General features: G+C 42.8%; 1 protein-coding gene across 7 annotated transcripts in view; it reads right to left on the bottom strand.

Moving 5' to 3' along the window:
- Ralgapb (Ral GTPase activating protein non-catalytic subunit beta) overlaps positions 1 to 25,013 on the bottom strand; it is a 92,060-nt gene extending 67,047 nt beyond the window's left edge. For all 7 annotated transcript variants that reach the window (XM_090352346.1, XM_090352348.1, XM_090352350.1 and 4 more), the window contains exons 1-5: positions 24,757 to 25,013; positions 15,293 to 15,508; positions 11,491 to 11,693; positions 5,308 to 5,471; positions 2,333 to 2,519 (exon numbers count right to left, since the gene is read on the bottom strand). In XM_090352346.1, coding sequence (XP_090208472.1) covers positions 2,333 to 2,519; positions 5,308 to 5,471; positions 11,491 to 11,693; positions 15,293 to 15,478 — 740 coding nt within the window. In that variant the 5' untranslated portion in view covers positions 15,479 to 15,508; positions 24,757 to 25,013. The remainder of the gene's footprint in view (positions 1 to 2,332; positions 2,520 to 5,307; positions 5,472 to 11,490; positions 11,694 to 15,292; positions 15,509 to 24,756) is intronic.
- Positions 25,014 to 25,216: the final 203 nt, after the last annotated feature.

Here is a 25,216-nt window from a genome sequence, read left to right as displayed (position 1 = left end):
ATCAAAAACTCAGAAGTGAAGCTAAGGGTTATATAGCTCAGGCCCTGAGTTCAAGCCCAGTACCAGCACAGGAAAAAAAAAAAATCACCAGGGCCGGGAGTTTAGCCTACTGGTTGAGTGCTTGTCTAGCATGCACGAAGACCAGGGTTCAATTCCTTGGTACCACTTACATAGAAAAAAGCCAGATATGGTGCTGAGGCTCAAGTAGTAGAGCTCTAGTTTTGAGAAAGTCAGAGAGTCCAAGGACAGTGCTTAGGTCCTGAGCTCAAGCCCAGGACTGGCAAAAAAAAAAAAAAAAAAAAATCACCAATAGTTAAGTATTCATCATTTCAAAATAATCATTTTACAAACTCAGAGGAAGACAAGTTTATCTTCTGATAAACATTACCACCTACAAAGTATTTCTTCCTGATGCCCTTTTCTGGTCCCGAATCAATTCTGGTCCCCTTAATCATAGCATGTCTTCAGATCCAATAGTTTACCAAAAAAAAAAGATACACATTGACGGTAATATAACTGGAAAAATCTAGAATGTGAAGCATTTAATAATCTAACACCATCTCTTTTCTTTTTTCCTTCTTTTTTTTTGGGGGGGGGTGGGGTCATGGGGCTTGAACTCGGCCTGGGCACTGTTCATGAGCTCTTCAGCTCAAGGCTACCGCCCTACTCCTGGGCCTGGGCACTGTCCTTGAGCTCTTCAGCTCAAGACTACCAACCTACCCTTGAGCCAAGCCCCACTTCCCATTTTCTAGAGGTTAATTGGAGATGAGTCTCAGGTCCTTTTGTGCCTGGGCTGGCTTTGAACCTTGATCCTCAGATCTCAGCCTCCTGAGTAGCTAGGATTATAGAAGTAAGCCACCACCAGCTTCCAACATCATTTCTAAAGACAAACAAACAAAAAATGCAAGGAATGGCCGGGAGTTTAGCCTAGTAGTAGAGTGCTTCCTTGCATGCACAAAAAGCCAGGTTCAATTCCTTAATACAGTACCACATACATAGAAAAAGCCAGAAGTGGGCCAGAAGCGTGGCCTAGTGGTAGTGTGCTTGCCAATGCCTTGGGCTATATTCCCCAGAACCACATACGCAGAAAAAGACAGAAGTGGCACTGAGGCTCAAGTGGCAGAGTGTTAACCTTGAGCAAAAAGTGTTCAAGGACAGTGCCTGGGCCCTGAGTTCAAGCCCCAAGACTGGGAAAAAGAAAAAGGAAAAAAAAAAAGAAAGAGAAAGAGAAAGGAAGAAAGAAAGGAAGGAAGAAAGAAAGAGAAAAGAAAAGAAAAGGCCATAAGTGGTGCTGTGACTCAAGGCTCTAGGCTTGAGAAAACCCAAGGAGTGTGCTCAGGATCTGAGCTCAAGTCTGGGACTGGCAAAAAAAAAAAAAAAAAAAAGAGAGAGAGAGATTTAGAGAATGTAATCACTGGTTAATCTTAAATTTAGAACAGTCCTTTTTTTTGCCAGTCCTGGAACTTGAACTCAAGGCCTGGGCCTTGTCTCTGAGCCTCTTTGTGCTCAAGGGTAGCACTCTACCACTTGACTTCGAAGTTTTCTGAGTAGTTTATTGGAAATAAGAGTCTCAAAGACTTTCCTGCCCAGGCTGGCTTCAAACTGTGATCCTCAGAGCTCAGCCTCCTGAATAGGTAAGGATTATAGGTGTGAGCCACCAGCATCTAGCTAGAACAGTCAATTTTTAAAGATAGAATAATGGTGATGTGCTTATATTTTTTAAAGAATCCATATCCTTTAGAGTTATATCTTTTAAATTATATACCTAGAATGAAAAACAAGTTTATTCATAGAATACTGATTTTATTATATGTAAGTGGTCAAAAGGCAAAATGATTTATTATAAAAGCTATCAACTTTGATGATATAATTTGTTCTCACTTTCATAAAACTACATTAAATATACATGGTAGGAAATCCTTTCATCATTCTCCTTCTCCTCTCCCCTCCCCCAAAACCCCAGGGCCTGGGGCTTGCACTCAGAGCTGCACCTTGGCTTTTTTGTTCAAAGCTAGCTCTCTACCACTTGAGATCAGCTCCACTTCAGACTTTTTTGGTGGTTACTTAGAGATAAGAATCTCATGAACTTTCTTGCATGACTAGCTTCAAACCACACTCCTCAGATTTCAGTCTTCTAAGTAGCTAGGGTTACAGGTGTGAGCCACTAGTGCCCAGCCAAACTGCATTTTTTCTTTTATTTTTTGAGTGGTTCAGTTCTGTGTCTAAATTACCATAGTTAAGTAGGCTTTTTACAATGTATTCCATGAATTCCAGAAGGATATGGAATCAGGGAAGAAATGCCAAAGGTCAGAGGAACGAAGGTATGACCTACCTGGATGTGAGTGCACAGATGACCTTGCTCCACTGCTCTACCACTGCTGGGTGGTGCCTCCAATTAGCCACCATCTCTTTGGCTGTTTTCCAATAAGGAGGTGTTGGAAAGCACCGAGTACAAGCCAGTAACCACACCTCAAAAAGGACACCAATCAATTTTTCTGCTAGATTTTCAGCAATGCCACCTGACCAATTGGAGAAGAAGAAAAACCTTTAGCATACTTATTTTTTAAGTGGAAGCTTTAATTCACTGATTTGGAAAAAATAGGCCAAAAATTAAAATAATTACAATATTATGTGTTTACTTTAAAAATCTTTAACAAGAAGCAATTCTTGAGGGAAATCACAGATAACATCAAGTTAACTTTGGATATTCCAAGCTGCCCTGCTAGTTTTTCCTGAAGATCTTTCTCCTGCAGTAAAGAGAACATAGCCCTGAGAGGATAAAGGACAGAATGACTATCTATAGTGAGTGCCTACTAGAAGTCAGGGTTTTTTTTGTTTTGTTTTGTTTTTTGTTTCTTTTTTTGTGGGTCATGGGGCTTGAACTTGGCCTGGGCGCTGTCCCTGAGCTCTTCAGCTACCCTTGAGCCAAGCCCCACTTCCCATTTTCTAGAAGTTAATTACAGGTAAGAGTCTCAGATCCTTTTGTGTCCGGACTGGCTTTGAACCTTGATCCTCAGATCTAGCCTCCTGAGTAGCTAGGATTACAGATATGAGCCACCTCACCCAGCCAAGAAGTCAGTTTTTTGCTTTTGTTTTTTGCCAGTCCTGGGACTTGAACTCAGGGCCTGAGCACCTTGGGCTTTTTCACAGCCCACTTGAGCCACAGCACCACTTCTGACTTTTTCTATGTATGTGGTACGGAGGAATTGAACCCAGATCTTCATGAATGCTAGGCATGCACTCTACTACTAGACCAAACTCGGGGCCCTAGAAGTCAGTTTGGAGTTTTTTTTGTTGTTTGTTTTGCCAGTCCTGGCTTGATCACTGTCCTTGGACTTTCTCAAGGCTAGAACTCTACCACTTGAGCCACAGCACCACTGCTGGCTTTTTTCTATGTTTGTGGTACCAAGGAATCGAACCTGGGTCTTTGTGCATGCTAGGCAAGCACTCTATCACTAAGCCAAACTCCTGGCTAAAGTTAGTTTGTATGCCAACAAGTTCAAACAGTTGACTTCAAAACAGATTCACATTATTTCTGCAGATGAGCATTTATAATATGGAGTACCAGTATTAGTTAATTATACTCATTTGAAGATACAAAAACTCATTTAGTCCAAGTCACTGCAGTAAGTAATCAGAACAAATATCCAAGTCTCCCAAGTTGCAAAATTTACCATAAAATGCTCCAAGTAGCCAGGCGCAGTGGCTCACGCCTCTAATCCTAGCTACTCAGGAGGCTGAGATCTGAGAATCAAGGTTCAAAGCCAGCCTGGGCACTAGAGAATGTGAGACTCTTATCTCCAATTAACCACTAGAAAACCAGAAGTGGCAAGTGGCTCCAGCATAGGGTGGTGGTCATGAGCTGAAGAGCTTAGGGACAGCGCCCAGGCCCATAGGTAGGGCAGTGCCTTGAGCTGAAGAGCTCAGGGACAGACTCAGAGCTCAAGCCCCATGACTGACAAAAAAAAAAAAAAATCAAGGGATTGAAAGAAGACAGAATATGAACACTGAAAATAACTGTTCCTCTGTTTTGAGTCCTGCAATTTCAGTGGAGTTTACTTAACATAGCTTAAGAAAGCCCAGTTATAGCCAGGTACTGGTGGCTCATGCCTGCAATTCTAGATACTCAGAGGCTGAGATCTGAGGATCTCAGTTCAAAGCTAGCCTGGACAGAGAAGCCTGTAAGACTCTTATCTCCAATTAGCCACTAGAAAACCAGAAGTGGCGCTGTGGCTCAAAGTACTACAGCACTAGCTTTGGGTTGAAGATCTCAAGGACAGAGCCTAGGCCCAACCCAAAGCTCAAGCTCCAAAACCGACCAAAAAAAAAAAAAAAAAAACCCCAGAAAGAAAGCACAATAATGATTAGATGGAAAAATAATCTGGGTGCATGTAGCAAATGAACAAAATCAAAGTCCAACAACAAAAAGCCCAAGAAGGGGATAAACTGATGCCTTGCACTACTCAAACAGACCACTGGCATATGGAATGAGTGGCTAAGAGCTGATGAATTAATACTTGTGATCTATCTCCACCTGACCAGGAAATTCTTTTCCTGGGTTCCCTTCCTCTATAAAACATCCAAGATTCCTTCTAGAAAGTGGAGGTGTAGCTTCAGTAGTAGAGTGCCAGCCCTGAATGAGAACCAAGCTAGAGCATAAGACTTAGTTCAAGCCCTAGTACCAGCACAAAAGCAAAAACAAAAACAAAAATCCCATGATTCCTTCTACCTATTTCCCTGAATATTACAGCTGGGTGACAATAGAATACATTCAAGTATATCTACAGAAAGTACACAGATGAATAAGCAACAAAGGAACCTGAAGCTAGAATACAAACTTAAAAGTTTGTATACACTGTCCTACAACATACAAAGCAAGGCTACTGACATATGCTGTGAAGTTTCATAAATCGGGAGGTTTTCAATGGCTCACGAATGAACAGCTTATTATCATACTTCCAAATTTACACCTTAAGATTCTTGAGATTGCATTTTCTGAACACACAATCTTCTCTTATTAAATTTTCATAATTCAATGTGGTAACTACTCTACTATCAGGAATGCTAACTACATGCTCTAATTTGTGTTGTTTACATATGGATTCTATTATAATACACTAAAGAACTACTGTTTCTATCCTCATCAATCTCAATTCACTGCACCCTTCCCTACATTGACAAAATTATCACTGAAAGGAAATAGGCCATATTAACAAGCCACAACCTTGGTTTGACAACTGTCTCTCACTGAATTTAAATGTGAACTGCATTTGAAGCTCAGAAATACATACAAAAAAACAAACAAACCTTGAACAGTTGGAGGTGCCAGAAGTATGTCATTAATCTGCAGAAGAAATAAGAGCAAGACTTCCCAGGTCTCTCGGGCCATGATAGATGACTCTCGGGCCAGTTTCTGAATGGCTCTTAGGACCTGTAAGCACAGTCGGATCTGACTAGAGCCCTGTTCCTGTCTGAAGAAAAGAGACAAGACATCATTAACAAGCCAGGAAGTAAAGGCAACAACTGAAGGAAAGGCAATCTAACACAGTATCAACAGACAGGGTTGGACCATACCCTCTTTAGTTTAAAATTACTTCTTCTGCATTATTTTCTTTATCACTCCAGGCATGTCCATACTGCTTCTATGACAACTTCTAGCAGGCAGAGGAACTTCTATGCTATTACTACATAAACTTCACCTCTGGACTTTCTATGTCTAAAATGTCCCTGACACTTACTAGCAGGTGCTGAGTAGATGTCTACTGAGTAAGGGAATAGTCACAGCCATTCCTACTGCTTACACAGAAACAGAAAACATATTCTCATTCTCTCTCTCTCTCTCTCTCTTTCTCTCTCTCTCTCTCTCTTTTATTTTTTAAACATACAGCACCACGAGAATGGTGCTATGGCTCAGAGTGGCCTTGAGCAAAAGATCTCAGGTTCAGAGCCCATGCCTTGAGTTCAAGCCTTAAATCTAGCTGGCTGTCGGTGGCCCACATCTGTAATCCTAGCTACTCAGGAGGTTGAGATCTGAGGATCATGGTTCAAAGCCACCCTAGGCAGGAAATTCAATGAGACAAAAAGCCAGAAGTGGAGCTGTGGCTAAAGTGGTAGAGCGCTAGCCTTAAGCAAAAAAGCTCAGTGCCAGCACTTAGGTCCTAAGTTCAAGCCCCAGAATAGGCACACACAAATACATACAAACACATATACACACAAAAAGAATGAAGAGAAAGACAACCCTGAGCCCATACTCTACTTCCCAAAGTAGACAACCTGAGAATTTTGAGAAGAGGAGGAAATTCACTTAATTAGTAAATGGTAAGCTGGCTTCTAGATCTCTTTATGAAACCCAAAATAGTATCTATACTAACATAAACTTTGAAGCAAACTTTGAGAGCAGTGACTCTCAAAGTATCTGAGAAATTCTAAGAAATGAAGGTTGTGTCCCTAAAACAAAACTTACAACAGAGATTCCCATATACTAGGCCTTGACTCACAAGACTGGATACAGACTGGAGTTGCAATCAAAGAATACCAGTAAATTTTCCCTAAAGAAATCAGGCCTAAGGCTTAGTATGATATAGTTCTACATAAAGCACTTGCTTAAATTAAACTCATGCTTAAGGCCATGGGTTATTCCATATACCACAAGAAAAAAAAAAAAAATCAGCCAGGCGGTAGCTCACGCCTGTAATCCTAGCTACTCAGGAAGCTGAGACCTGAGGATCAAGGGTCAAAGCCAGCCCAAGCACAAAAAGACCTGAGACTCTTATCTCCAATTAACCTCTAGAAAATGGGAAGTGGGGAGGGTGAGAGGAAGGAAATGGGGACCAAGACATGAGAAAGGGTATCAATGTATGTGAAGTAATGCACCCTCTAACTGGTAAATATAATATAACCCTTCTATTAATTACAATAAAAAATATATGGAAAAAAAATTACTTGGGCCAGGAGTTTAGCCTAGTGATAAGAGTGCTTGCTTAGGGCCCGGGAGTTTGGCCTAGCGGTTAAAGTGCTTGACTAGCATGCACAAAGACCCGGGTTCGATTCCTCGGTATCCCACATACACAACCAAGCCGGAAGTGGCAGAGACAAGACTGCGACGGCGACAGAGAGCGAAGGAAGCAAACTGAGCTGAAGTGAACAGAGCCCAACCGAGTGGTGGCCGGAGCGAGCAGGGCCGGAGCGTGCGGGAGCAAGCCGAGCCAGAGCCAGTGAGGCCGGAGCGAGCGGGGCCAGGAGCGTGCGGGAGCGACCCGGGCCGGAGTGAGCGGGGCCAGGAGCAGGGCCGGGCCGGAGCGAGCGGGGCCAAGAGCAAGCTGGAGCGAGCCGGGCGGAAGCAAGCGGGGCCAGAGCGAGCCGGCCGTAGCGAGTGGGGCCTGAGCTAGAAAGAGGGCCTAGCCGGGCCGGAGCGAGCAGGGCCTGAGCGAGCGGGGCCTGAGCTAGAAAGGGGGCCTAGCCGGGCCGGAGCGAACAGGGCCGGAGCGAGCGGGGCCAGAAAGAGAAAGGGGCCAAAAAAAAAAAAAAAAAAAAGAGTGCTTGCTTAGCATGCACGAAGACCTGGGTTTGATTCCTTGGTACCACATACATAGAAAAAAGCCAGAAATGGTGCTGTGGCTCAAGTGGTAGAGTTCTAGCCCTGAGAAAACCCAAGGACAGTGCCCAGGCCCTGAGTTCAAGGCCCAGGACATATATCACTTATATATGAAGACAAATAAATGATATCCAAAATAGAAAAAAAAAAAGAAAGAAAGAAAAGAAAATGGCAAGTGAGCTTGGCTCGAGGGTAGAGAGGTAGCCTTGAGCTACCAGGGACAGCTCCCAGGCCAAGTTCAAGCCCCATGACCCACTAAAAAGAAAAAAGAAAAAAAAAAATCAAAACTAAAACCAAGTAAGACAAACAGCTAGGAAAGATGAAGAGCCCCCAAGAGCAGAGAACCATTGTATACTCAGCTCATGCATGCTATGACACTCTAGGCAGTCGTTCTGAGTAGCTTTATTAAACATTACTAACACCCTCTAAACTTTATCAAGCCATAGAAGAGGATGCCCAGAATATGAAATAAAAAACCTTACCAGTGGCCCCAAAGCTGATAGTCTTCCAAGCTAGCAACAAAAGCAATGCCTGGGGGCTGGGAATGTGGTAGAGTGCTTGTCTAGCATGCACAAAGACCGGGGTTCGATTCCTTGGTACAACATACTTAGAAAAAAAGCCGGAAGTGGTGGTATGGTTCAAGTGATAGAGCACTAGTCTTAAAGAAAAAGCCCAAGGACAGTGCCTCGGCCCTGAGTTAAAGGCCCAGGATTGGAAAAAAAAAAAAATGACTGCAATGGTAATGAAAGCTAATCCACTATTTCCAGGAACCTCCCCAGTAGCAGCAAAGGAAAAAAAATAAAAATGCTCTCCTATACTTTAGTCTCCCTCAAAAGGCCTTAATAAAAGAGCAGGACCCAAGTTTTCCAAGTTGTGTAAAGGAATCTTTTCATAAAAATAGAAGTTCAAAACAAAACAGACTTTTCTTCCCTCCTCTATTTTGACATGCTTGCCTAGCATGTCCAAGGCCCTGAGTCTTCAGAAAATCTTCCTTAAAATAAAGGCTAATGAACTATAACAGGTCAAATCTAGCTTATCATCTGTGTTTTTGTAGGCTAAGTACTACTGGAAGACAGCCATTCTGCTGTATTTATGTAGTCTGTGCCTGCTTCCTGGCTACACCAACACAATTGCAAAACCATATGGCCTGAGAGCTGAAAATATTTACAAAATGCTGTCCAATGCTTTAGAAGAACATTATGGTTCTTAAAGGATAGGATATTTGAAAAGTTAAAACTCTAATCAATTTTAAAATATGGTAATATGGTTCATCATCCAATTATGCAAAAAAAAAAATGAAACTGATTTCCTCTATTGAGAACCAGTTTCTATAAAAAACAATCTAAGTAAACTTAGATGACAAATTTTGTGAATTATCTGAATCAAAAACTTGAAACTTCTCATGTTGGGGGAGATTAAATTATAACTTGAGGGCCAGGAGTTTGGCCTACTGGTAGAGTGCTTGCCTAGCATGCACTAAGACCCAGGTTCAATTCCTTGGTACCAAATACATAGAAAACGCCAGAAATGGTGCTCTGGCTCAAGTGGCAGAGTGCTAGCCTTGAGGAAAAAGCCCAAGGAGAGTGCTCAGGCCCTGAGTTCAAGCCCCAGAACTGGCAAAAAAAAAATTAATAACTTGAAATTTTTAGCACTAACAGTATTCAACTAATCTATACTAAGAAAATATAATAGTCTATAGAGAATATAATACTCAGTGTGCTCTCAGAATTCACTATATTTCATGAACACACACTTTTTGAGAAAACAAGCTAAGGGGCTAGAAGCACAGTTCAATGGTAAGAGCAGCAAGCATGAAACCCTTAATTCAAGCCCCTGTACAGCCAAAAATGAACAAACAAAAATAATTACCAAATAGTAAAACAAATCATTCATAAGGTAGCTATGTTTCCTGAGAGAAAATTAAAAACAAATGCCTAACTCAAATACCATTATATTTTTTCAGTAATATAAATGAGCAGCATTGGGGATGGTGGAAGTACAAAGAAAGATACAGTGATAATACTACTCATAAACAATGAAAACTCTAATAATTAGTCTCCGAAATGGGATGACAAAAAGATTAAAGCTATACTATTTTAGAAAAACTTGATTACCTGTAAACAATTTGCTAATTACTACCAAGCATTTCCTACTGTTATTTCCACTTTAAATCAATAAATAGAAGAAACAAACATGTAATTCAGATAATAGCAGTACTGCTATGGAAGTCCCCAAGTAGCTCAGAGTGGTTAGATGGCAAAAAAGAAACATATTTTAAAGGACATGAAACATAAGGGGAAAAATACAGTCTCAGGAACAGTATGGCCACTGTGGTTTTTGTGGCCAGGTAAGACTTATCACAAGATAGCTAATGTACAAGAAAAGGAAGAAAACAAAAGGGTAGACTAAGAAGGGGAACTATCTTTAAGAAGCTTCAGGGGAAAGTTTAGTTTACAAGTCTGTCTAAAGGGCAGAGCCACATAGAATTTAGCAACAGCTAGTCAGTTAGGGGCCAATTACCGCCGGTACTTTGTGCAAAGGAGGTAGGCAGTTTAGACCTGAACTTATAGACTAGAGTCTATAAGAGATGTCTCTTTTTGTGTGAGATCTTCCCCATCTCAGCATTATATATTTGGAAAGACAAGGGTATGCCACTGTGCCCAACTATTTTTGAGAAGAGATCTTAGATGTATGCCCAAAAAGGCCTTGAACTACAGTACTTCCAATCTTAGCCTCCCAAGTGGCTAGGAATATAATTGTAAGCCAATTATATATCATGGAAATATTTACTTTAAAGAAGAAGGATTCGTTGTCTTTAGATCAAGTGGAGAAAAAGATTAAAATTGGTAAAACATGTTTCTTAGTGCAGAAAGGAAACATGTCACCATACATTAACACCTAACAGCCATTAATTCTTAGAAGCAAAGTTAAAAGACTTCAGAATGCCGAGCTTAGTAGCTCAAGTCTGAAACTAGGAGCTAGGAGCTACTTAGGAGACTGAGATCTGATGATCCCATTTCAAAGCCAGCCTGGGCACTATGTCTGTGAGACTCTTACCTCCAATCAACCACCAGAAAATCAGAAGTGACACTGTGACTAAAGAGGTAGGGCAGTGGCCTTAAGCTGAAAAGCTCAGGGACAGTGACCAAGCCCAGAGTTCAAGCCTCATGACTGATTAAAAAAAAAAAAAAAGCCTTCAAAATGGCATGTATGGATTGAATGCTGGCGGTTCATTATAGAATCCTAGCTACTCAGGAGGCTGAGACCTAGAGGATTGTGGTTCAAAGCCAGCCTAGGCAGGATAGAGTATATGAGACTCTATCTCCAATTAACCAACAAAATGCCAGAGTACCTTACTTACATAACTATAACCCCTCTGTATATCACCTTTAAAATGACAATACTTTTTTTTTAAAAAGCCAGACTAGAAGCATGGTTCAAGTGACAGAATGCTAGGTGTGAACATAAAAACTAAGCAAGGGGGGTCCGGGAGTTTGGCCCAGTGGTAGAGTGTTTGCCTAGCATCCACGAAGACCCGGTTCAATTCCTCGGTAACACATACCTAGGAAAAAGCTGGAATTGGTGCTAAAGCTCAAGTGGTAGATAGAGCTCTAGCCTTGAGAAAGTGCAAGGACAGTCCTCAAGCCTTGAGTTTCAAGCCCCAGGACTGGCAAAAAAACAAAAAACAAAAAAAAAGCTAAGCAAGGGTAAAATGCTGAGTTCTAGCCCCCCTCCTCTGGGAGGGGGATTTATGAGGGGGTTTTAATAGTACTAAACATTATATAAATCTGATTCACATTAAAACACTTTAATTCATTAAGAACAAACGTCTTTCTTATGTAAGGCAACATTTATAAGTATTTTATCATTCATAATAAGACATATATACGACTTACCTTGGTACAAAAAGATTTTGCAGGTGTTTTAGTATATTCTGAACATATTGATTAGGCTCTTTAATAATTGGCAATGGAATAGAATCTCTAGGCAGCACTAAAGCCATAATCCAATCTGTATACACATCAACACAGTATTTTACAGTTTCTCCATCCAATGGAAGGGTCAATCCATAGCAAATTACTTCCATAGTCCACTTTACCTAAACAAGAGAAAATATCCACATGGAATTATTTCAGATCCCTATCAGAATCTCACTTGACTAATTTAAAATGTACATCTTTTATTCAAAAAAAAAAAAAAACATAAACTGGGGCCGGGAGTTTGGCCTAGTGGTAGAGTGTTTGCCAAGCATGCACAAAGACCTGGGTTCGGTTCCTCAGTACCACATACGTACAAAAAGCTGGAAGTAGTGCTGAGGCTCAAGTGGTAGAGTTCTAGCCTTGAGAAAGTCCAAGGACAGGGCTCAGAACCTGAGCACAAGTCCAAGACTGGCAAAAAGAAACAAACAAAAAACCCATAAACTGACAATATAGTCATCCTCACATATATTTATCTAGGAAATGTACTTTTCATGTATCAGATATATTTATGTAATTTTTCCCAAGAAAAAGATTTTAGAATAAATAGTTTATTTCTAAATATCAAGCCTATGCTTGCTTTTGGCCTTTAGACATTTTGTTCTTTAGATATTTCATTCTGTGAAAGTCATTTCAAATTTCTATAGGTATTGGAGATGCAAAAATAGAAAGTTTTAATTTTTTATCAATTTAATCTACATATGGGAATGTGTGACACTTATGAAATCAAGTACATGAATACAAACACATTCCATCTCAGCAGGAACAAATGGCAGGAAGAAAGATGAAGTGCTCAACTATTGTTTGACAACTATTTTCTCCAAAAAGAAAATGACGGGAGGGAAATGGGTACCAAGACATGTGAAAGGGTATCAATGTATGTGAATTAATGCACCTTCTATCTGGCAAAAATCATGTAACCCTTTTACTAATTACAATAAAAAAAAAATTTAAAAAAAAAAAAAAAAAAAGAAAATGACAGTTAAGAAGCATAGGTAGGGGCCGGGAGTTTGGCCTAGTGGTTAAAGTGCTTGCCTAGCATGCACGAGGACCTGGGTTCGCTTCCTTGGTACCACATATATAGAAAAAAGCCAGAAGTGGTGCTAAGGCTCAAGTGGAAGAGCTCTAGCCTTGAGAAAGTCCAAGGACAGTGCTCAGGCCCTGAACTCAAGCCCAGGACTGGCAAAAAAAAAAAGAAGCATAGGTAGAACAGACATATAAAGAAAGGCAAGAGTTGAACAAAGCACTAAACTGCACTAAACTAGTTTCAGTCTCCTTACTCACTAGAATTACATCCTAAGGTTTATGAGAAATTTTGTAGAAGATAGAAGTTCAGAGTCATAAAGAATGGAGCTAGTGCGATGGCTCACGCCTTAATCCTAGCTACTCAGGAGGCTGAGATCTGAGGATGGTGTTTCAAAGCCAGCTGGGCAATAAAAGGCCATGAAACTCTTATCTACAATTAATCACTAGAAAAGGGGAAGGGGGCTATGGCTCAAGGTAAGGTGGTAGCTGTCCCTGTCCCTGAAGAGCTCAGGGACAGCACCCAGGCCCAGGGGTAGGGCAGGAGCCTGGAGCTGAAGAGCTCCGGGACAGCGCCCAGGCCAGAGTTCAAGCTCCATAACCCATCCCCCCCAAAAAAAAGAAATAAAGAAATTCAAAATACGAAAAGATTCCAGCAGCTTAAAAATAACTTGAATCTGACAAGATAAATATTCAATTTTTTAGGCTAAATAATAACTACAAAGACTGAATAGGGAATACATGGTGATGGCTATTGTTTTTGGCTTGAACTCAGGGACTGGGAGCTGTCCCTGGGCCTCCTTGTGCTTAAAAGTATCGCTCTATGAGGCTGGGAGTTTGGCCTAGCAGTAGAGACTGCTTGCCTAGCATGCAAGAAGACCCGGGTTTGATTTCTCAGTACCACATAAATAGAAAAAAGCCAGAAGTGGTGCTGTGGCTCCAGTGGTAGAGCTCTAGTGTTGAGAAAGCCCAAGGATCGTGCTCAGGCCTTGAGTTCAAGCCCCAGAATTGGCACAAAACAAAAACAAAAACAAAAACAAAAAACCAACAACTAAAAGTAGCGCTCTACCACTGAGTTTTCTAGTGGTTAATAGAGATGAGTCTCAGAGTCTTTCGTGCCAGGGTTGGCTTTGAACTGCAATCCGCACTTGTTAGCCTCCTAAGTAGCTAGGATTACAGATGTGAGCCACCGCACCCCATCTTCCCTGAGACTCTTATCCCCAATAAACTCCTCAAAGAAGCCAAGAGTGGAGCTGTGGCTTAAGTGACAGAACACTCATTTTGAGCAAAAACAGCGCAGGTACAGCAACCAGAACCAGAGTTCTGGACAGGAGGAAAAATCTGGGAGAGAGCAAAGGAAAGGGTAACACTGTCCAAAAGGAAATGTACTTATTACCTGACTTACGAAATGGTAACAACCCTGTATATCAAAATTTATAATAATGCCTTTTTTTTTTTTTTGGTCAGTCATGGGGCTTGAACTCTACATCTGGGCATGTCCCAGAGCTCTTCAGCTCAAGGCTACTCCCCTACCCCTTGAGCCACAGCACCACTTCTGGGATTCTGGTGGTTAATTAGAGATGAGTCTCACAGACTTTCGTGCCCAGGCTGGCTTTGAACCACGATCCTCAGATCTCAGTCTCCTGAGTAGCTAGGATTACAAGCATGGGCCCCCAGGGTAATAATGATTTTTAAGTGAAAAAAATTCTTAATAGCAAGAAGGTATCAAGTTTTCAGCCACATACAGGATTTTTATTTTGTTCTGTTTTGTTTGTAACAGGCTAGAACCCAGGCTCCTGCTTGGCTTTCTTGCTCATAGCTGGTACTCTACCACTTGAGCCACATCTCTTATGCAGCATTTTGCTACTTAATTAGAGACAGAGTCTCAGACTTTTCTGTGTGGGCTAACTCTGAACCTCAATCTCCTGGATACCTAGAATTTCAGCCATGAGACACCAGCTCCTGGCTGAAAAGGGATTTTTAAAACATACATTTTATTAGTCAGGGCTTATGGTGGTAAAATAAAAAAGCTCAGGGACACTGCCTAGGCCCAGAGTTCAAGCCCCACAACTAACAGAGAGGAGGGGGCAGAGAGAGAAAGAGAGAGGGAGAGAGACATTCCAAAAACACCTCAAAACAAAAATTATGAGATATCAGTCTCTAGGATCACCTAGAGCATAAGACTGAAGGTTCTGACACTCGAGTGTCTGTCTTGTGCATTTAGCTCAAGAGGACATGGCAGCGTTACTAAGAAGTGAAACACACCTGCAATCCTAGCTACTCAGAAGGCGGACACATCTGAGGATCACAGTTCAAAGCCAGCGCAGGCACTTAAGTCCATGAGACTCCTATCACCAACTAATCACTAGGAAAGGGGAAGTGGAGTAATGGCTTAAGAGGTAGGGCGGTAGCTTTGAGCTAAAGAGCTCAGGGATAGTGCCCAGGCCCAGAGTTCAAGCCCCATGGTCCACAAAAAAAAAAAAAAAAAAAAAAAAAAAAAGTGTGAAACAGCCAAAAGGCATAACACATTCCTCACAAACTCCACAAAACTGAAGTCTCAACCTTTAACTCAAATGGGACCAAATGTGAAAAGTCTTGCTACAATAGGCAGAAATCCATCAGAAAGTCAACATGAAACCATTTTTTCAGCAACCAATTTGAATTTCCATATAATGTAATAAAATGAACAAAAACTTACTTCTTTGTCAGTTTTTAGCAAGCTCTCACTACCAGCCACTGAAGGGCTACCTAACGCCTGCCCAAGAGGACGGACCACTGCATTCGCCACCTCTCGCCCCACACTCTCTGGATAGCTGTGCAGCACACTGGTATGGCCCTGATCATTCTGAATCACCAAATGCAGTGATCTCCACTCTGAGTACATTGTGCTGCTAAAGGACTATCCAAATGGCACCTGAAAAGACACAAGAGAAATTCATGTCAAATTAAGCTACTGATAATAAAAATAACAGACTTACAACCCTCCCCCATCCCACTCCCAGCCATGGCATGATAAAAATAAAACTGGGTACTGGTGTTCACACCTGTAATCCTAGCTACTCAGAAGGCTGAGATCTATGGATCAAGGTTCAAAGCTAGCCCGGGCATAAAAGGACCTGAGACTCTTATCTCCAATTAACCACCAGAGAACCAGAAGTGGCACTGTGTCTCAAGTAGCAGAACACTCGCTAGCCTTGAGCTAAAAGAGCTCAGGGACAGTGCCCAGGCCCAGAGGTCAAGCCCTACAATCAAAAAAAAAAAAAAAAAAACAAAACTGGGAGACTACTTCATTCTTATACATCAGTGGGGTTTAAAATTTCCAGTAATGGAATACCTAGATTCAGTGTTCTTCAGAAAACAAAATACTTCTTATATACTTGCTGCATGCTACTCACAGATGAAAAATAGGTACAAAGATTTGCTTCTTATATGAATCTTCAGAGCTTACACAAGGGGTAGATCTGCATTTTGAACCCAAGGTACTGGGTTCCAAGACCCACATTCTTCACTATGGCATATACTGCTTCTGCCTGCCTACATATTTTCTGCTGTATGTACTAGTAGTTTCTGCCATGCTGTAAACCTTCCACAAAATAATATGTTTACCACACAAATGAGGAATTCAGCAGCAGAAACCGTTCACACCACAGTGTGAATGCAAGATGAATTCTCCAAGCACAAATATCATTCTCACAAAGAGAATCAACAATGAAGAGCCCTTTCCAACTTACTTCTGTAGCCCTTCTCAGATATCTATTTGCCCAGCTCAGTTTAGGCAAAATACATGTGTACAATTAATCTTTAAAGAGTTCTAGGGATGGGCCGGGAGTTTGGCCTAGTGGTAGAGTGCTTTCCTAGCATGCACAAAGACCTGGGTTCAATTCCTCAGTACCCCACATACATAGCAAAAAGCTGGAAGTGGTGCTGAGGCTCAAGTGGTAGAGCTCTAGCCTTGAGAAAGCCCAAGGACAGTGTTCAAGCCCTGAGCCCAGAACTGGCAAAAAAAAAAAAAGTTCTAGGGATGCCAGAAGTGTGCTCCCCTAGCAGGCACAAAGACCTGGATTTAATTCCTCAGTACCACATACACAGAAATAGCCAGACGTGGTGCTGTCTCAAGTGGCAGAGCACTAGCTGGGCAGATACGGTGGCTCACGCCTGTAATCCTAGCTACTCAGGAGGCTGAGATCTGAGGATCAAAGTTCAAAGCCAGCTCGGGCACAAAAGGACCTGAGACTCTTATCTCCAATTAACTTCTAAAAAAATGGGAAGTGGGACTTGGCTCAAGGGTAGGGTAGTAAGTAGCCTTGAGATGAAGTGCTCAGGGACAGCGCCCAGGCGAAGTTCAAGCCCTATAACCCACCTAAATAAATAAATAAATAAAAATTTAAAATGCCAGGTACAATAGACTATGGAGTGGGATCTCTCCAGCTTCCTCATTCTCATCAGCCCTTTGCCTCTCATTAAGTGTGTGTGTGTGGACATGTGCATGGCTCATGGCTGACACGCTACCATTTGAACCACACAGCCCATTTAAACTGGAGTTTCTGCTCTCCTTCCCACTCTTCCAATGCTCATGGCTTCAAATGAAAAGTCTCTGCTGCCTAGGTTGCTTGTCTGGTCCTGGGCAGGGAGTTATCTCCCCCATGCAAACTGGAAAGCCCTGTTTCATTATCAAGTTGCTGTTGTAGAAGAAGCAGAAACTATGGTAGTCACAAGCTCTTAAAACAAACAAAGCAGTGAATGCACAGAAGAAAAATATTAGAAGCAAAGAATAAAAGTTTGACTTTATCACAGGAATGCTACAACAAAAATTTAATTTCCTTTAAAGAAATTTAATGGAGGGCCGGGAGTTTGGCCTAGTGGTTAAAGTGCTTGCCTAGCATGCATGAAGACCCGGGTTCGATTCCTGGGTACCACATACATAGAAAAAAGCCAGAAATGGTGCTGAGACTCAAGTGGTAGAGCTCTAGCCTTGAGAAAATCCAAGGACAGTGCTCAGGCCCTGAGCTCAAGCCCAGGACTGGCAAAAAAAAAAAAAAAAAAAAAGAAATTTAATGGAACTATTCAAGATAGGCCAAAGGGACTGCAGAAAGCAAACACCAATGTTGTAATGAGGGGAAGGACAGGATTGATGACTGTAGGAAGCTATGAAGACATAATTGAAATCAGGTGATAAACCCCGTTCATAAATTGTACCCCTAAACTGAGCTGCTAGCACATCTCCACCTTCAATTCTATAAAAGTAAATGACAGAGTAAAACGGGGGCCGGGAATGTGGCTTAGTGGAAGAGTGCCAGCCTAGCATACACAAAGCCCTGGGTTTGATTCCTTGGTACCACATACACAGAAAAAACCAGAAGTGGTGCGGTGGCTCAATTGGTAGAGTGCTAGCCTTGAGAAAGCCCAAGGACAATGCTCAGGCCTGGAGTTCAAGCCCCAAGACTGGCAAAAAAAAAAAAAAAAAAGGACATCACGTCCTGCCCTGCAGAAAACTTCCTAATACCACAGGTATCCAGTTCCCAGGTATTATCTCTGAGTTCTCATTAAGTAACTATGTGCTGGGTCAAGTCTTACAGCTTGTGAGTACCCAGAGTATCATGCAACTTTATAATTATAAATCACCAAACTAGCCAACACAGTGGCAATGGTAGACACACTAAGACCACAGCCTGACATTAATTATATTAACTGATTTATGGAGTACTTATCATATGCCTTCTTGAACCAAGCAAACAATATGATGGTAAATAAATATCCAATTCCAAAGGAGTATCAAGTTATAGAGAACAATTGTTTTCAAACTTTGTAAAGTAAATGGAGATAAAAGTTATGTTATTAAACAAACACTAACCGCCTTCTGGTCATATGTCAGATATGTCCTAGGACTTAGGTATGCAGATATTGCAGGACACAGTGGCTGTCCAAGACTTCAAGATAAGGAAGAGAGAGGATTCATTAAGATATCATACAAAAGAATTTAATATGACAACGGATATGATGAGCTATGAAGCAGCATAAGAGAAAAATTACTAGAGATCTTGACTTGATAATTTGCCTTTAAGCCAGGCCCTGGTGGCTCACACCTATAATCACAGCTACTTGGGAGGCTGAGATCTGAAGGTGGCAGTTCAAAACCCAGGCAGGAAAGACCATGAGTCTCTTATCTCCAATAAACAACTCAGAAAAAGCTACAAGTGTGGTGCTGTGGCTCAAGTGATAGACCACTAGCCTTGAACAAAAAAGGCTCAGAGAAAGGGCCCAGGACCAGGACTCAAGTCCCAGGACAAAATAATGATAATGACGATGATGATGATGACAACGATGTGCCTTTGTATAAATGGCCATTTTCAAAGAACTTCTTTGTTACTTTATTTATTTATGTTGGTTGCAGGGCTTGAACTCTGGGCCTGGGCACTGTCCCTGAGCTCTTCAGCTCAAGGCTACTATCCTACCCCTTGAGCCACAATGCCATTTCCCATTTTCTAGTGATTAATAGGGAATAAGAGTCTTTCGGTCTTTAGTGCCTGGGCTGGCTTTGAATCTCGATCCTCAGATCCCAGACTCCTGAGTAGCTAGGATTACAGGCCTGAGCCAAGGAGCCCACCTCCATGTTATTTTATTCTAATAATTAGCCTGGAAAGTAAATAAGAGACATCACTACTAACTACTTAAGGATACAAAGTAAAGCTATGATCTGTCCAGGGTCACATCAAGTAATAGAAAGGCTAGAATAAGCAGTTCTACTTCTTGGGAGCTGGAAGTTTGACCTAGTCGTAGAGTGCTTACCTAGCATGCACGAAGACCTAGGTTCGATTCCTCAGTACCACATACATAGAAAAAAGCTGGAAGTGGGGCTGTGACTCAAGTGGTAGAGCTCTAGCCTTGAAAAAGCTCAAGGACAATGTGCAGGCCCTGAGTTCAAGCCCCAGGACTGGCCAAAAAAAAAAAAAGAAAGAAAGAAATGAAATTAGGGGCTGGGAGTTTGGCCTAGTGGTAGAGTGCTTGCCTAGCATGCACGAAGACCCGGGTTCGATTCCTCAGTACCACATACATAGAAAAAGCCAGAAATGGTGTGGTGGCTCAGGGTAGAACACTAGCCTTGAGGAAAACCCAAGGACAGTGTTCAGGCCCTGAGCTCAAGCCCAGGACTGGCAAAAAAAAAAAAAGAGAAAAAAAGAAAGAAATGAAACTACTTCTTACCTTGAAGTCCACAGTTTCTTCCTTTTGCCTGACTCTAAACTATATGACCTTGAACAAATCACTTGGAATTTCTTTTTCTAGTTTCCTCATCTATAAAGCAAGAAGACCTACAGTACCTACCTAAAGTGACTTGAGAGGAGGTAAAATAAAGCAACCTATTCCATGTATTTCAGGTCATACAAATAGAAGCTACAGACTACAGAGCATGATTTTGGGGGGGGGTTAGGGAGGGAGTCAGGCTATGGGGTAACCATACAGTAAGCAAGTAAATGAACTCTGCTAGGTATTAAGGCACAGATACACTCAGATTTATCCTTATAAATGCATGACTAATAAAGGCAAAAGGACTACAGTTCATAAGTCTGGTATCTTACATTACCTCACAAAGCAGATATCAATCAAAGTGGCATTTTTAAAGAAGAATGTATCTACCTCTGTACCAGATTCATACTGCAAGATGCTATCAAACACCTGAATTACAGGAGAAGACAAAAACAGGCTCTGCCTTCATTTCTCCCCAAAGATGGAAAAAGATGGCTTTGCAATGCTATCCAAAGAGAATCTGAATACCTTGGCTAAAAATTTTAATGCCCCACCAACACCAATCATCCTTATGCCTCAGACAGAACACTGATCAATCCAATATATATCAGCATATGAAGATTTAAGTTAAATTTACTATTCTGTTTTTTTGTTGTTTTGGTCAATGCTAGGGCTTGACTGGGCCTGGGCACTGTCACTGAGCTCTTCAGCTCAAGGCTAGCACTCTATTCCACTTGAGCCACAATGCCACTTCCAGTTTTCTGGTGGTTAATTGGAAATAAAGAGTCTCACGGACTTTCATGCCTGAGCTGGCTTTAAACCACAATCCTTACATCTCAGCCTCCTGATTAGCTAGGATTACAGTAAAGTACTTTAGTGCTTTCATTTTCATTACAATTCTGACTATAGATTGCTGGGGGGGGGTAGGTTTAGGGAGACATACTGGGGCTTGAACTCAGGGTCCTCTTGGAGTCTCACAGAACTTTTTGCTCTAACTAGCTTTAAATTTCCATCCTCAGCCTATAATCCTATATTCTGAGATTGAGATCTCTTTGGCCTAGAGGTAGAATGCTTGCCTAGCATGCATGAAGACCCACATTCAATTCCTTAGTACCACATACGTAGAAAAAAGCCAGAAGTGGTGCTATGGCCCAAGTGGTAGAGCTCTAGCCTTGAGAAAGCCCAAGAACAATGTTCAGGCCCTGAGTAGAAGCCCCAGGACTGGCATGTATGTATGTATAAATAAATAAATAAAGGGCCGGGAGTTTGGCCTAGTGGTTAAAGTGCTTGCCTAGCATGCATGAAGACCCGGGTTCGATTCCTCGGTACCACATACATAGAAAAAAGCCGGAAGTGGTGCTGAGGCTCAAGTGGTAGAGCTCTAGCCTTGAGAAAGTCCAAGGACAGTGCTCAGGCCCTGAGCTCAAGCCCAGGACTGGTAAAAATAAATAAATAAATAAATAAAATAAAATAAATAAATAAAATAAAGTTTGAAGCCACCCCAAGCAGGAAAGTCTGTGAGACTCTTACATCCAATTAACCAACAAGAGCTGGAAGTGGAGGTATGGCTCATGTGGCTGAGTACCAACCTTGAGCAAAAAAGGTAAGCAATGCACAAAACTCTCAGTTCAAGCCCTATGACTATTATAAAATAATAATAATATAGTTAGAATTAAACTCCATAGACCTTGCTCTAAAACCTTAACTGCTTGCATTGAAGGAAACCACTTATTTTGTCTAAAATGTCTGCACATACCAGGAAACCCAACTGCTAACACTAATGGGCACCTCAAAATAAACAGCATTCATTCCAAGGTCAGAGGCAATTCTGATTCAAGTCACTTTTAGTTATTAACTAAGCACAGGAAACTTTTACCCTTACTTTGCAAGTCGAGACTCAAAGATTGAGTTTCCTCGTTTTCAGGCCAGAATTGGATACTCTGTTCATATCTGATCACAAACAAGAGCATTTAAATTTAACATGAATTGTCCCATCATCTTCTTTCTTAGCCTCAGCCTAAACACAGTACATAACGGACTCAAGAAAATCTTCCAGGGCCGGGAATTTGGCCTAGTGGTTAAAGTGCTTGCCTAGCAAGCACGAAGACCCGGGTTCGATTCCTTGGTACCACATATATAGAAAAAAGTCGGAAGTGGTGCTGAGGCTCAAGTGGTAGAGCTCTAGCCTTGAGAAAGTCCAAGGACAATGCTCAGGCCCTGAGTTCAAGCCCAGGACTGGCAAAAAAAAAAAAAAAGAAAATCTTCCAGTAACAATCCTTAAGTTGTAACAAATATATGAAATGTGTATTTTATTCAGCTACCATACTTCACCATATTTTAACTGATACAAAAAAAATGTTTTTTATCCAAAAGCTTCCTACAACATTTACCTACATACTTTCACAAATCTTACCCAGTTTTAAGATCAATCAAGAAATACATCTGAATTATTGGCCTGCCTTCCTTTAAAATTTATAAATATGTACAGCAACAGCAGTTTAGACACCCTGCAATAAATTTACACTAGGTTTTTCAAGTCCTCTGATATCAAGGTTTTACTTTTCATTAAGTACTATGAAATCTCTCCTAGTAAATAGTATGACCTACAATCAAGAGCAGTTCCATCTACCTCCACTTACCAACACTAAGGCATTCAGAGGATGCCAACTATTTCTTTTAGAGGAAGGGGAACACATGTGCAAGCCTAAGACTTGCACCATAGTGCAATTCATAAATTACCTGACTGTGATAAAATCAGACATTAAAAAATCAACCACACTACTGATTATACACATACAGTCCTTCACAATATCTTGCCACTGGTAAGAATGTTTGGTCAATTCTTGAATAATCTAAATGAATGAAGCTAATTACTGTATTCCCAAGGGGGAAAAATAACAAAATTCCATATGCAAACAACTACCGACACTTTTTACAAAAATGGAAATAGTGAACAATCTGCTTGCAGCATGAGCGCTATCTCACAGAAAATGAACTCAAAACATTGTACTGAATGCCCTGGGAAGAATATAGAGATTAAATAAACAAGATCTCTGCCCTCAAACTACTCACAGTCTTGGAGAAGAGACAACTACAACACAGAAAAACAACTAATAAGTTATATTATGGTGATGCTAAAGAGGGACAGAAAAAAAAATGAAGGTGGGCTGGGCCAAGGTCAGTTATCCTGAAAAGAATGTTGAAAGTTAGGCAGTGAGACACAAGAAGGGGAAGAAGGGCACCTGCATGTGCCTAAGAGACAGACGTTTGTCCGGCTTGATGGAGGAATGTCTACCTAGAAGAACAGCACACGTAAATTTTGCATGTGTGGTTGAAAGCCACAGCCACCAGTACTATATATTTCAGGAATTTGTAAACTAACAGTTCTGCAGATTTTGTTTCTTTGTTTGTTTTGGGGGGGGGGCTTGAACTCAGGGCCTGACCACTGTCCTCCAGGCTAGCGCTCTACCACTTCAGCCATAGCACTACTTCCAGCTTTTTCTGTGTATGTGGTACCAAGGAATCAAACCCAGGGCCTCGTGCCTGCTAGGCAAGCTTTCTATCACTAGGCCAAGCCTATGTTTGCATTTTTAAAGACCCAGGTGACTCAGTAGTTCTTATAGAGGAAGTTACATCCCACCCAACAGCCCAGCACGTTAGTAATCAGTAGGCCCAATGAAAAGCTCTCTGCAGACATAACTTGCTTTTTAGTGAGTGTATTCAAGTTCTGAGACTCAGAACTCCGAACTCAGGATATGAGCACGTTCCATTCAAGGCTGGAATTCTGCCTGCCACTAGAGCCACCACTTCATTCACACCTCTTTTTTTTTTTTTTCTGCCTAATTAGAAATAAAAAGTCTCATGGACTTTACAGCCTGGGTTGGCTTCGAACCACCACAGACCTCAGATTTCAGCTTCCTGAGTGGCTAGGATTCTAGGCATGAGCCACCAGCATGTGTCCCAGCAGGAACTTGCATTTTAAAACTACATCCTGCATACTTAAGGTGGAGAAAACACTGGCTTGACTTTGAGATACAGAATTACCTATGTCCCGGTCCCCAACTTTTGCTGCACCTTGGAATGACTACAGGATCGTCATAAAAAAAAAAATAAATAACCTAAAAATAAAAAACTAACCGGTATCTGATCTCAATCCTCGACATCTCATTTAACTGATCTGGGGTGCTTGGTGGGCACGGGGGATCTTCTGAACCATGTAGCCGAGTTGGAGAACCACTACTGACCTAATTGTTAACGAACTTGGATTCACCGGTTAGCCGGTTTTGATTCAAATGACCAGCGGAGGTGACCTTGGGCACGTTAAGTCACCTAGCCACCCGGGGCGGGGGTGGGGTGGGGGTCTCCGTTGCCTCGTCATTAAAATGGGGGTAACGACCCTGCCACTTCCCAGTGCGGTTGTGAAGAAAGACGTGCTGAACGTGCGGCCTGGCCCGATGCCGGGCGGAGGGCAGGCACTCGAGAAGGTTTGAGCTGTTTACAGTCGCCGCCAGCCCCCAGCGCGGCTGCCCCGGGCTGCAGCACCCCCGCTGGGCGGCAGCCACGGGCTCAACCCCGCCGCTGGACCACATCCTTCTCCCTCCACCGAGTTCTCGGGGCTGCAGACCCGCCCCCTCCCCCAGGTCGCCCGCCGGGGCGGCGCTGCCCGGGCGGGGGGCAGCTGCCAGCGTGCCGGACAGAAGCGGGCCGGCTCCAAGGACCGAGCTCGTCCCCCCGCCTCCGAAGGTCCCCCCCTTAAAACCCGGGATTGAGCTTCCGAAGACCGGGACCCCCCCCCCGGCCTTCTCACAGAGCACCCCAAAAGCGAGAAGGAAGCCTCAGCCATCCCGCGCCGGCCCGAGGGAGGGGAGCGCGCGGCAGGGGGGGGTCCCGCCGCGACGGCCCCGACGCCCGCCCGGTTACCTGAGACGACGGGCGGGGCCCGCATCGCTGGGGCGGGCGCCGCTGCCGTCGCCGCCGCCACCACCGCCGCCGGCCTTACTCGGCCTTGCGCCTCACGCGACCCGCGCCATTGAGCCTGGCGCGCTCACCGCCCCGGGCCGGCCGTCTTCAGGAGGTCAGTCCGTCCACCCGTCGGCGACTCTCTCAGGGCGCCCGGGGACGACGAAGGCTGGTCGGGGCCGGCCGGCTGGGCTCCGCTCAGACAACTTCCGACTGCCAGGGTCGGCGGCGTCAAATAACTCCTCAAGCGAGAGGGCCACTGCGCGTGCGCGCTGAGCCTGCTGGCCGACTTGTGCGGGGCCGAAAGGGTGGCATGAAATAATTCCCGAGACGAGCAGCCGGAAGCTGCGCGTGCGCAGACATCCCAGAAGGCCGCGCGAGGCTCAGTCCCGCCTTCCCTTCCGGCTCCAGAGGAGTGGGA

The sequence above is a fragment of the Megascapheus bottae genome, chromosome 18, assembly GCF_031878675.1.
Source record: "Megascapheus bottae isolate mThoBot1 chromosome 18, mThoBot2.hap1, whole genome shotgun sequence".
Taxonomy (NCBI): Eukaryota; Metazoa; Chordata; class Mammalia; order Rodentia; family Geomyidae; genus Megascapheus; species Megascapheus bottae.
The sequence above is the reverse complement of the archived record's forward strand: the minus strand, read 5'-3'. Positions and strand labels throughout refer to the sequence as shown.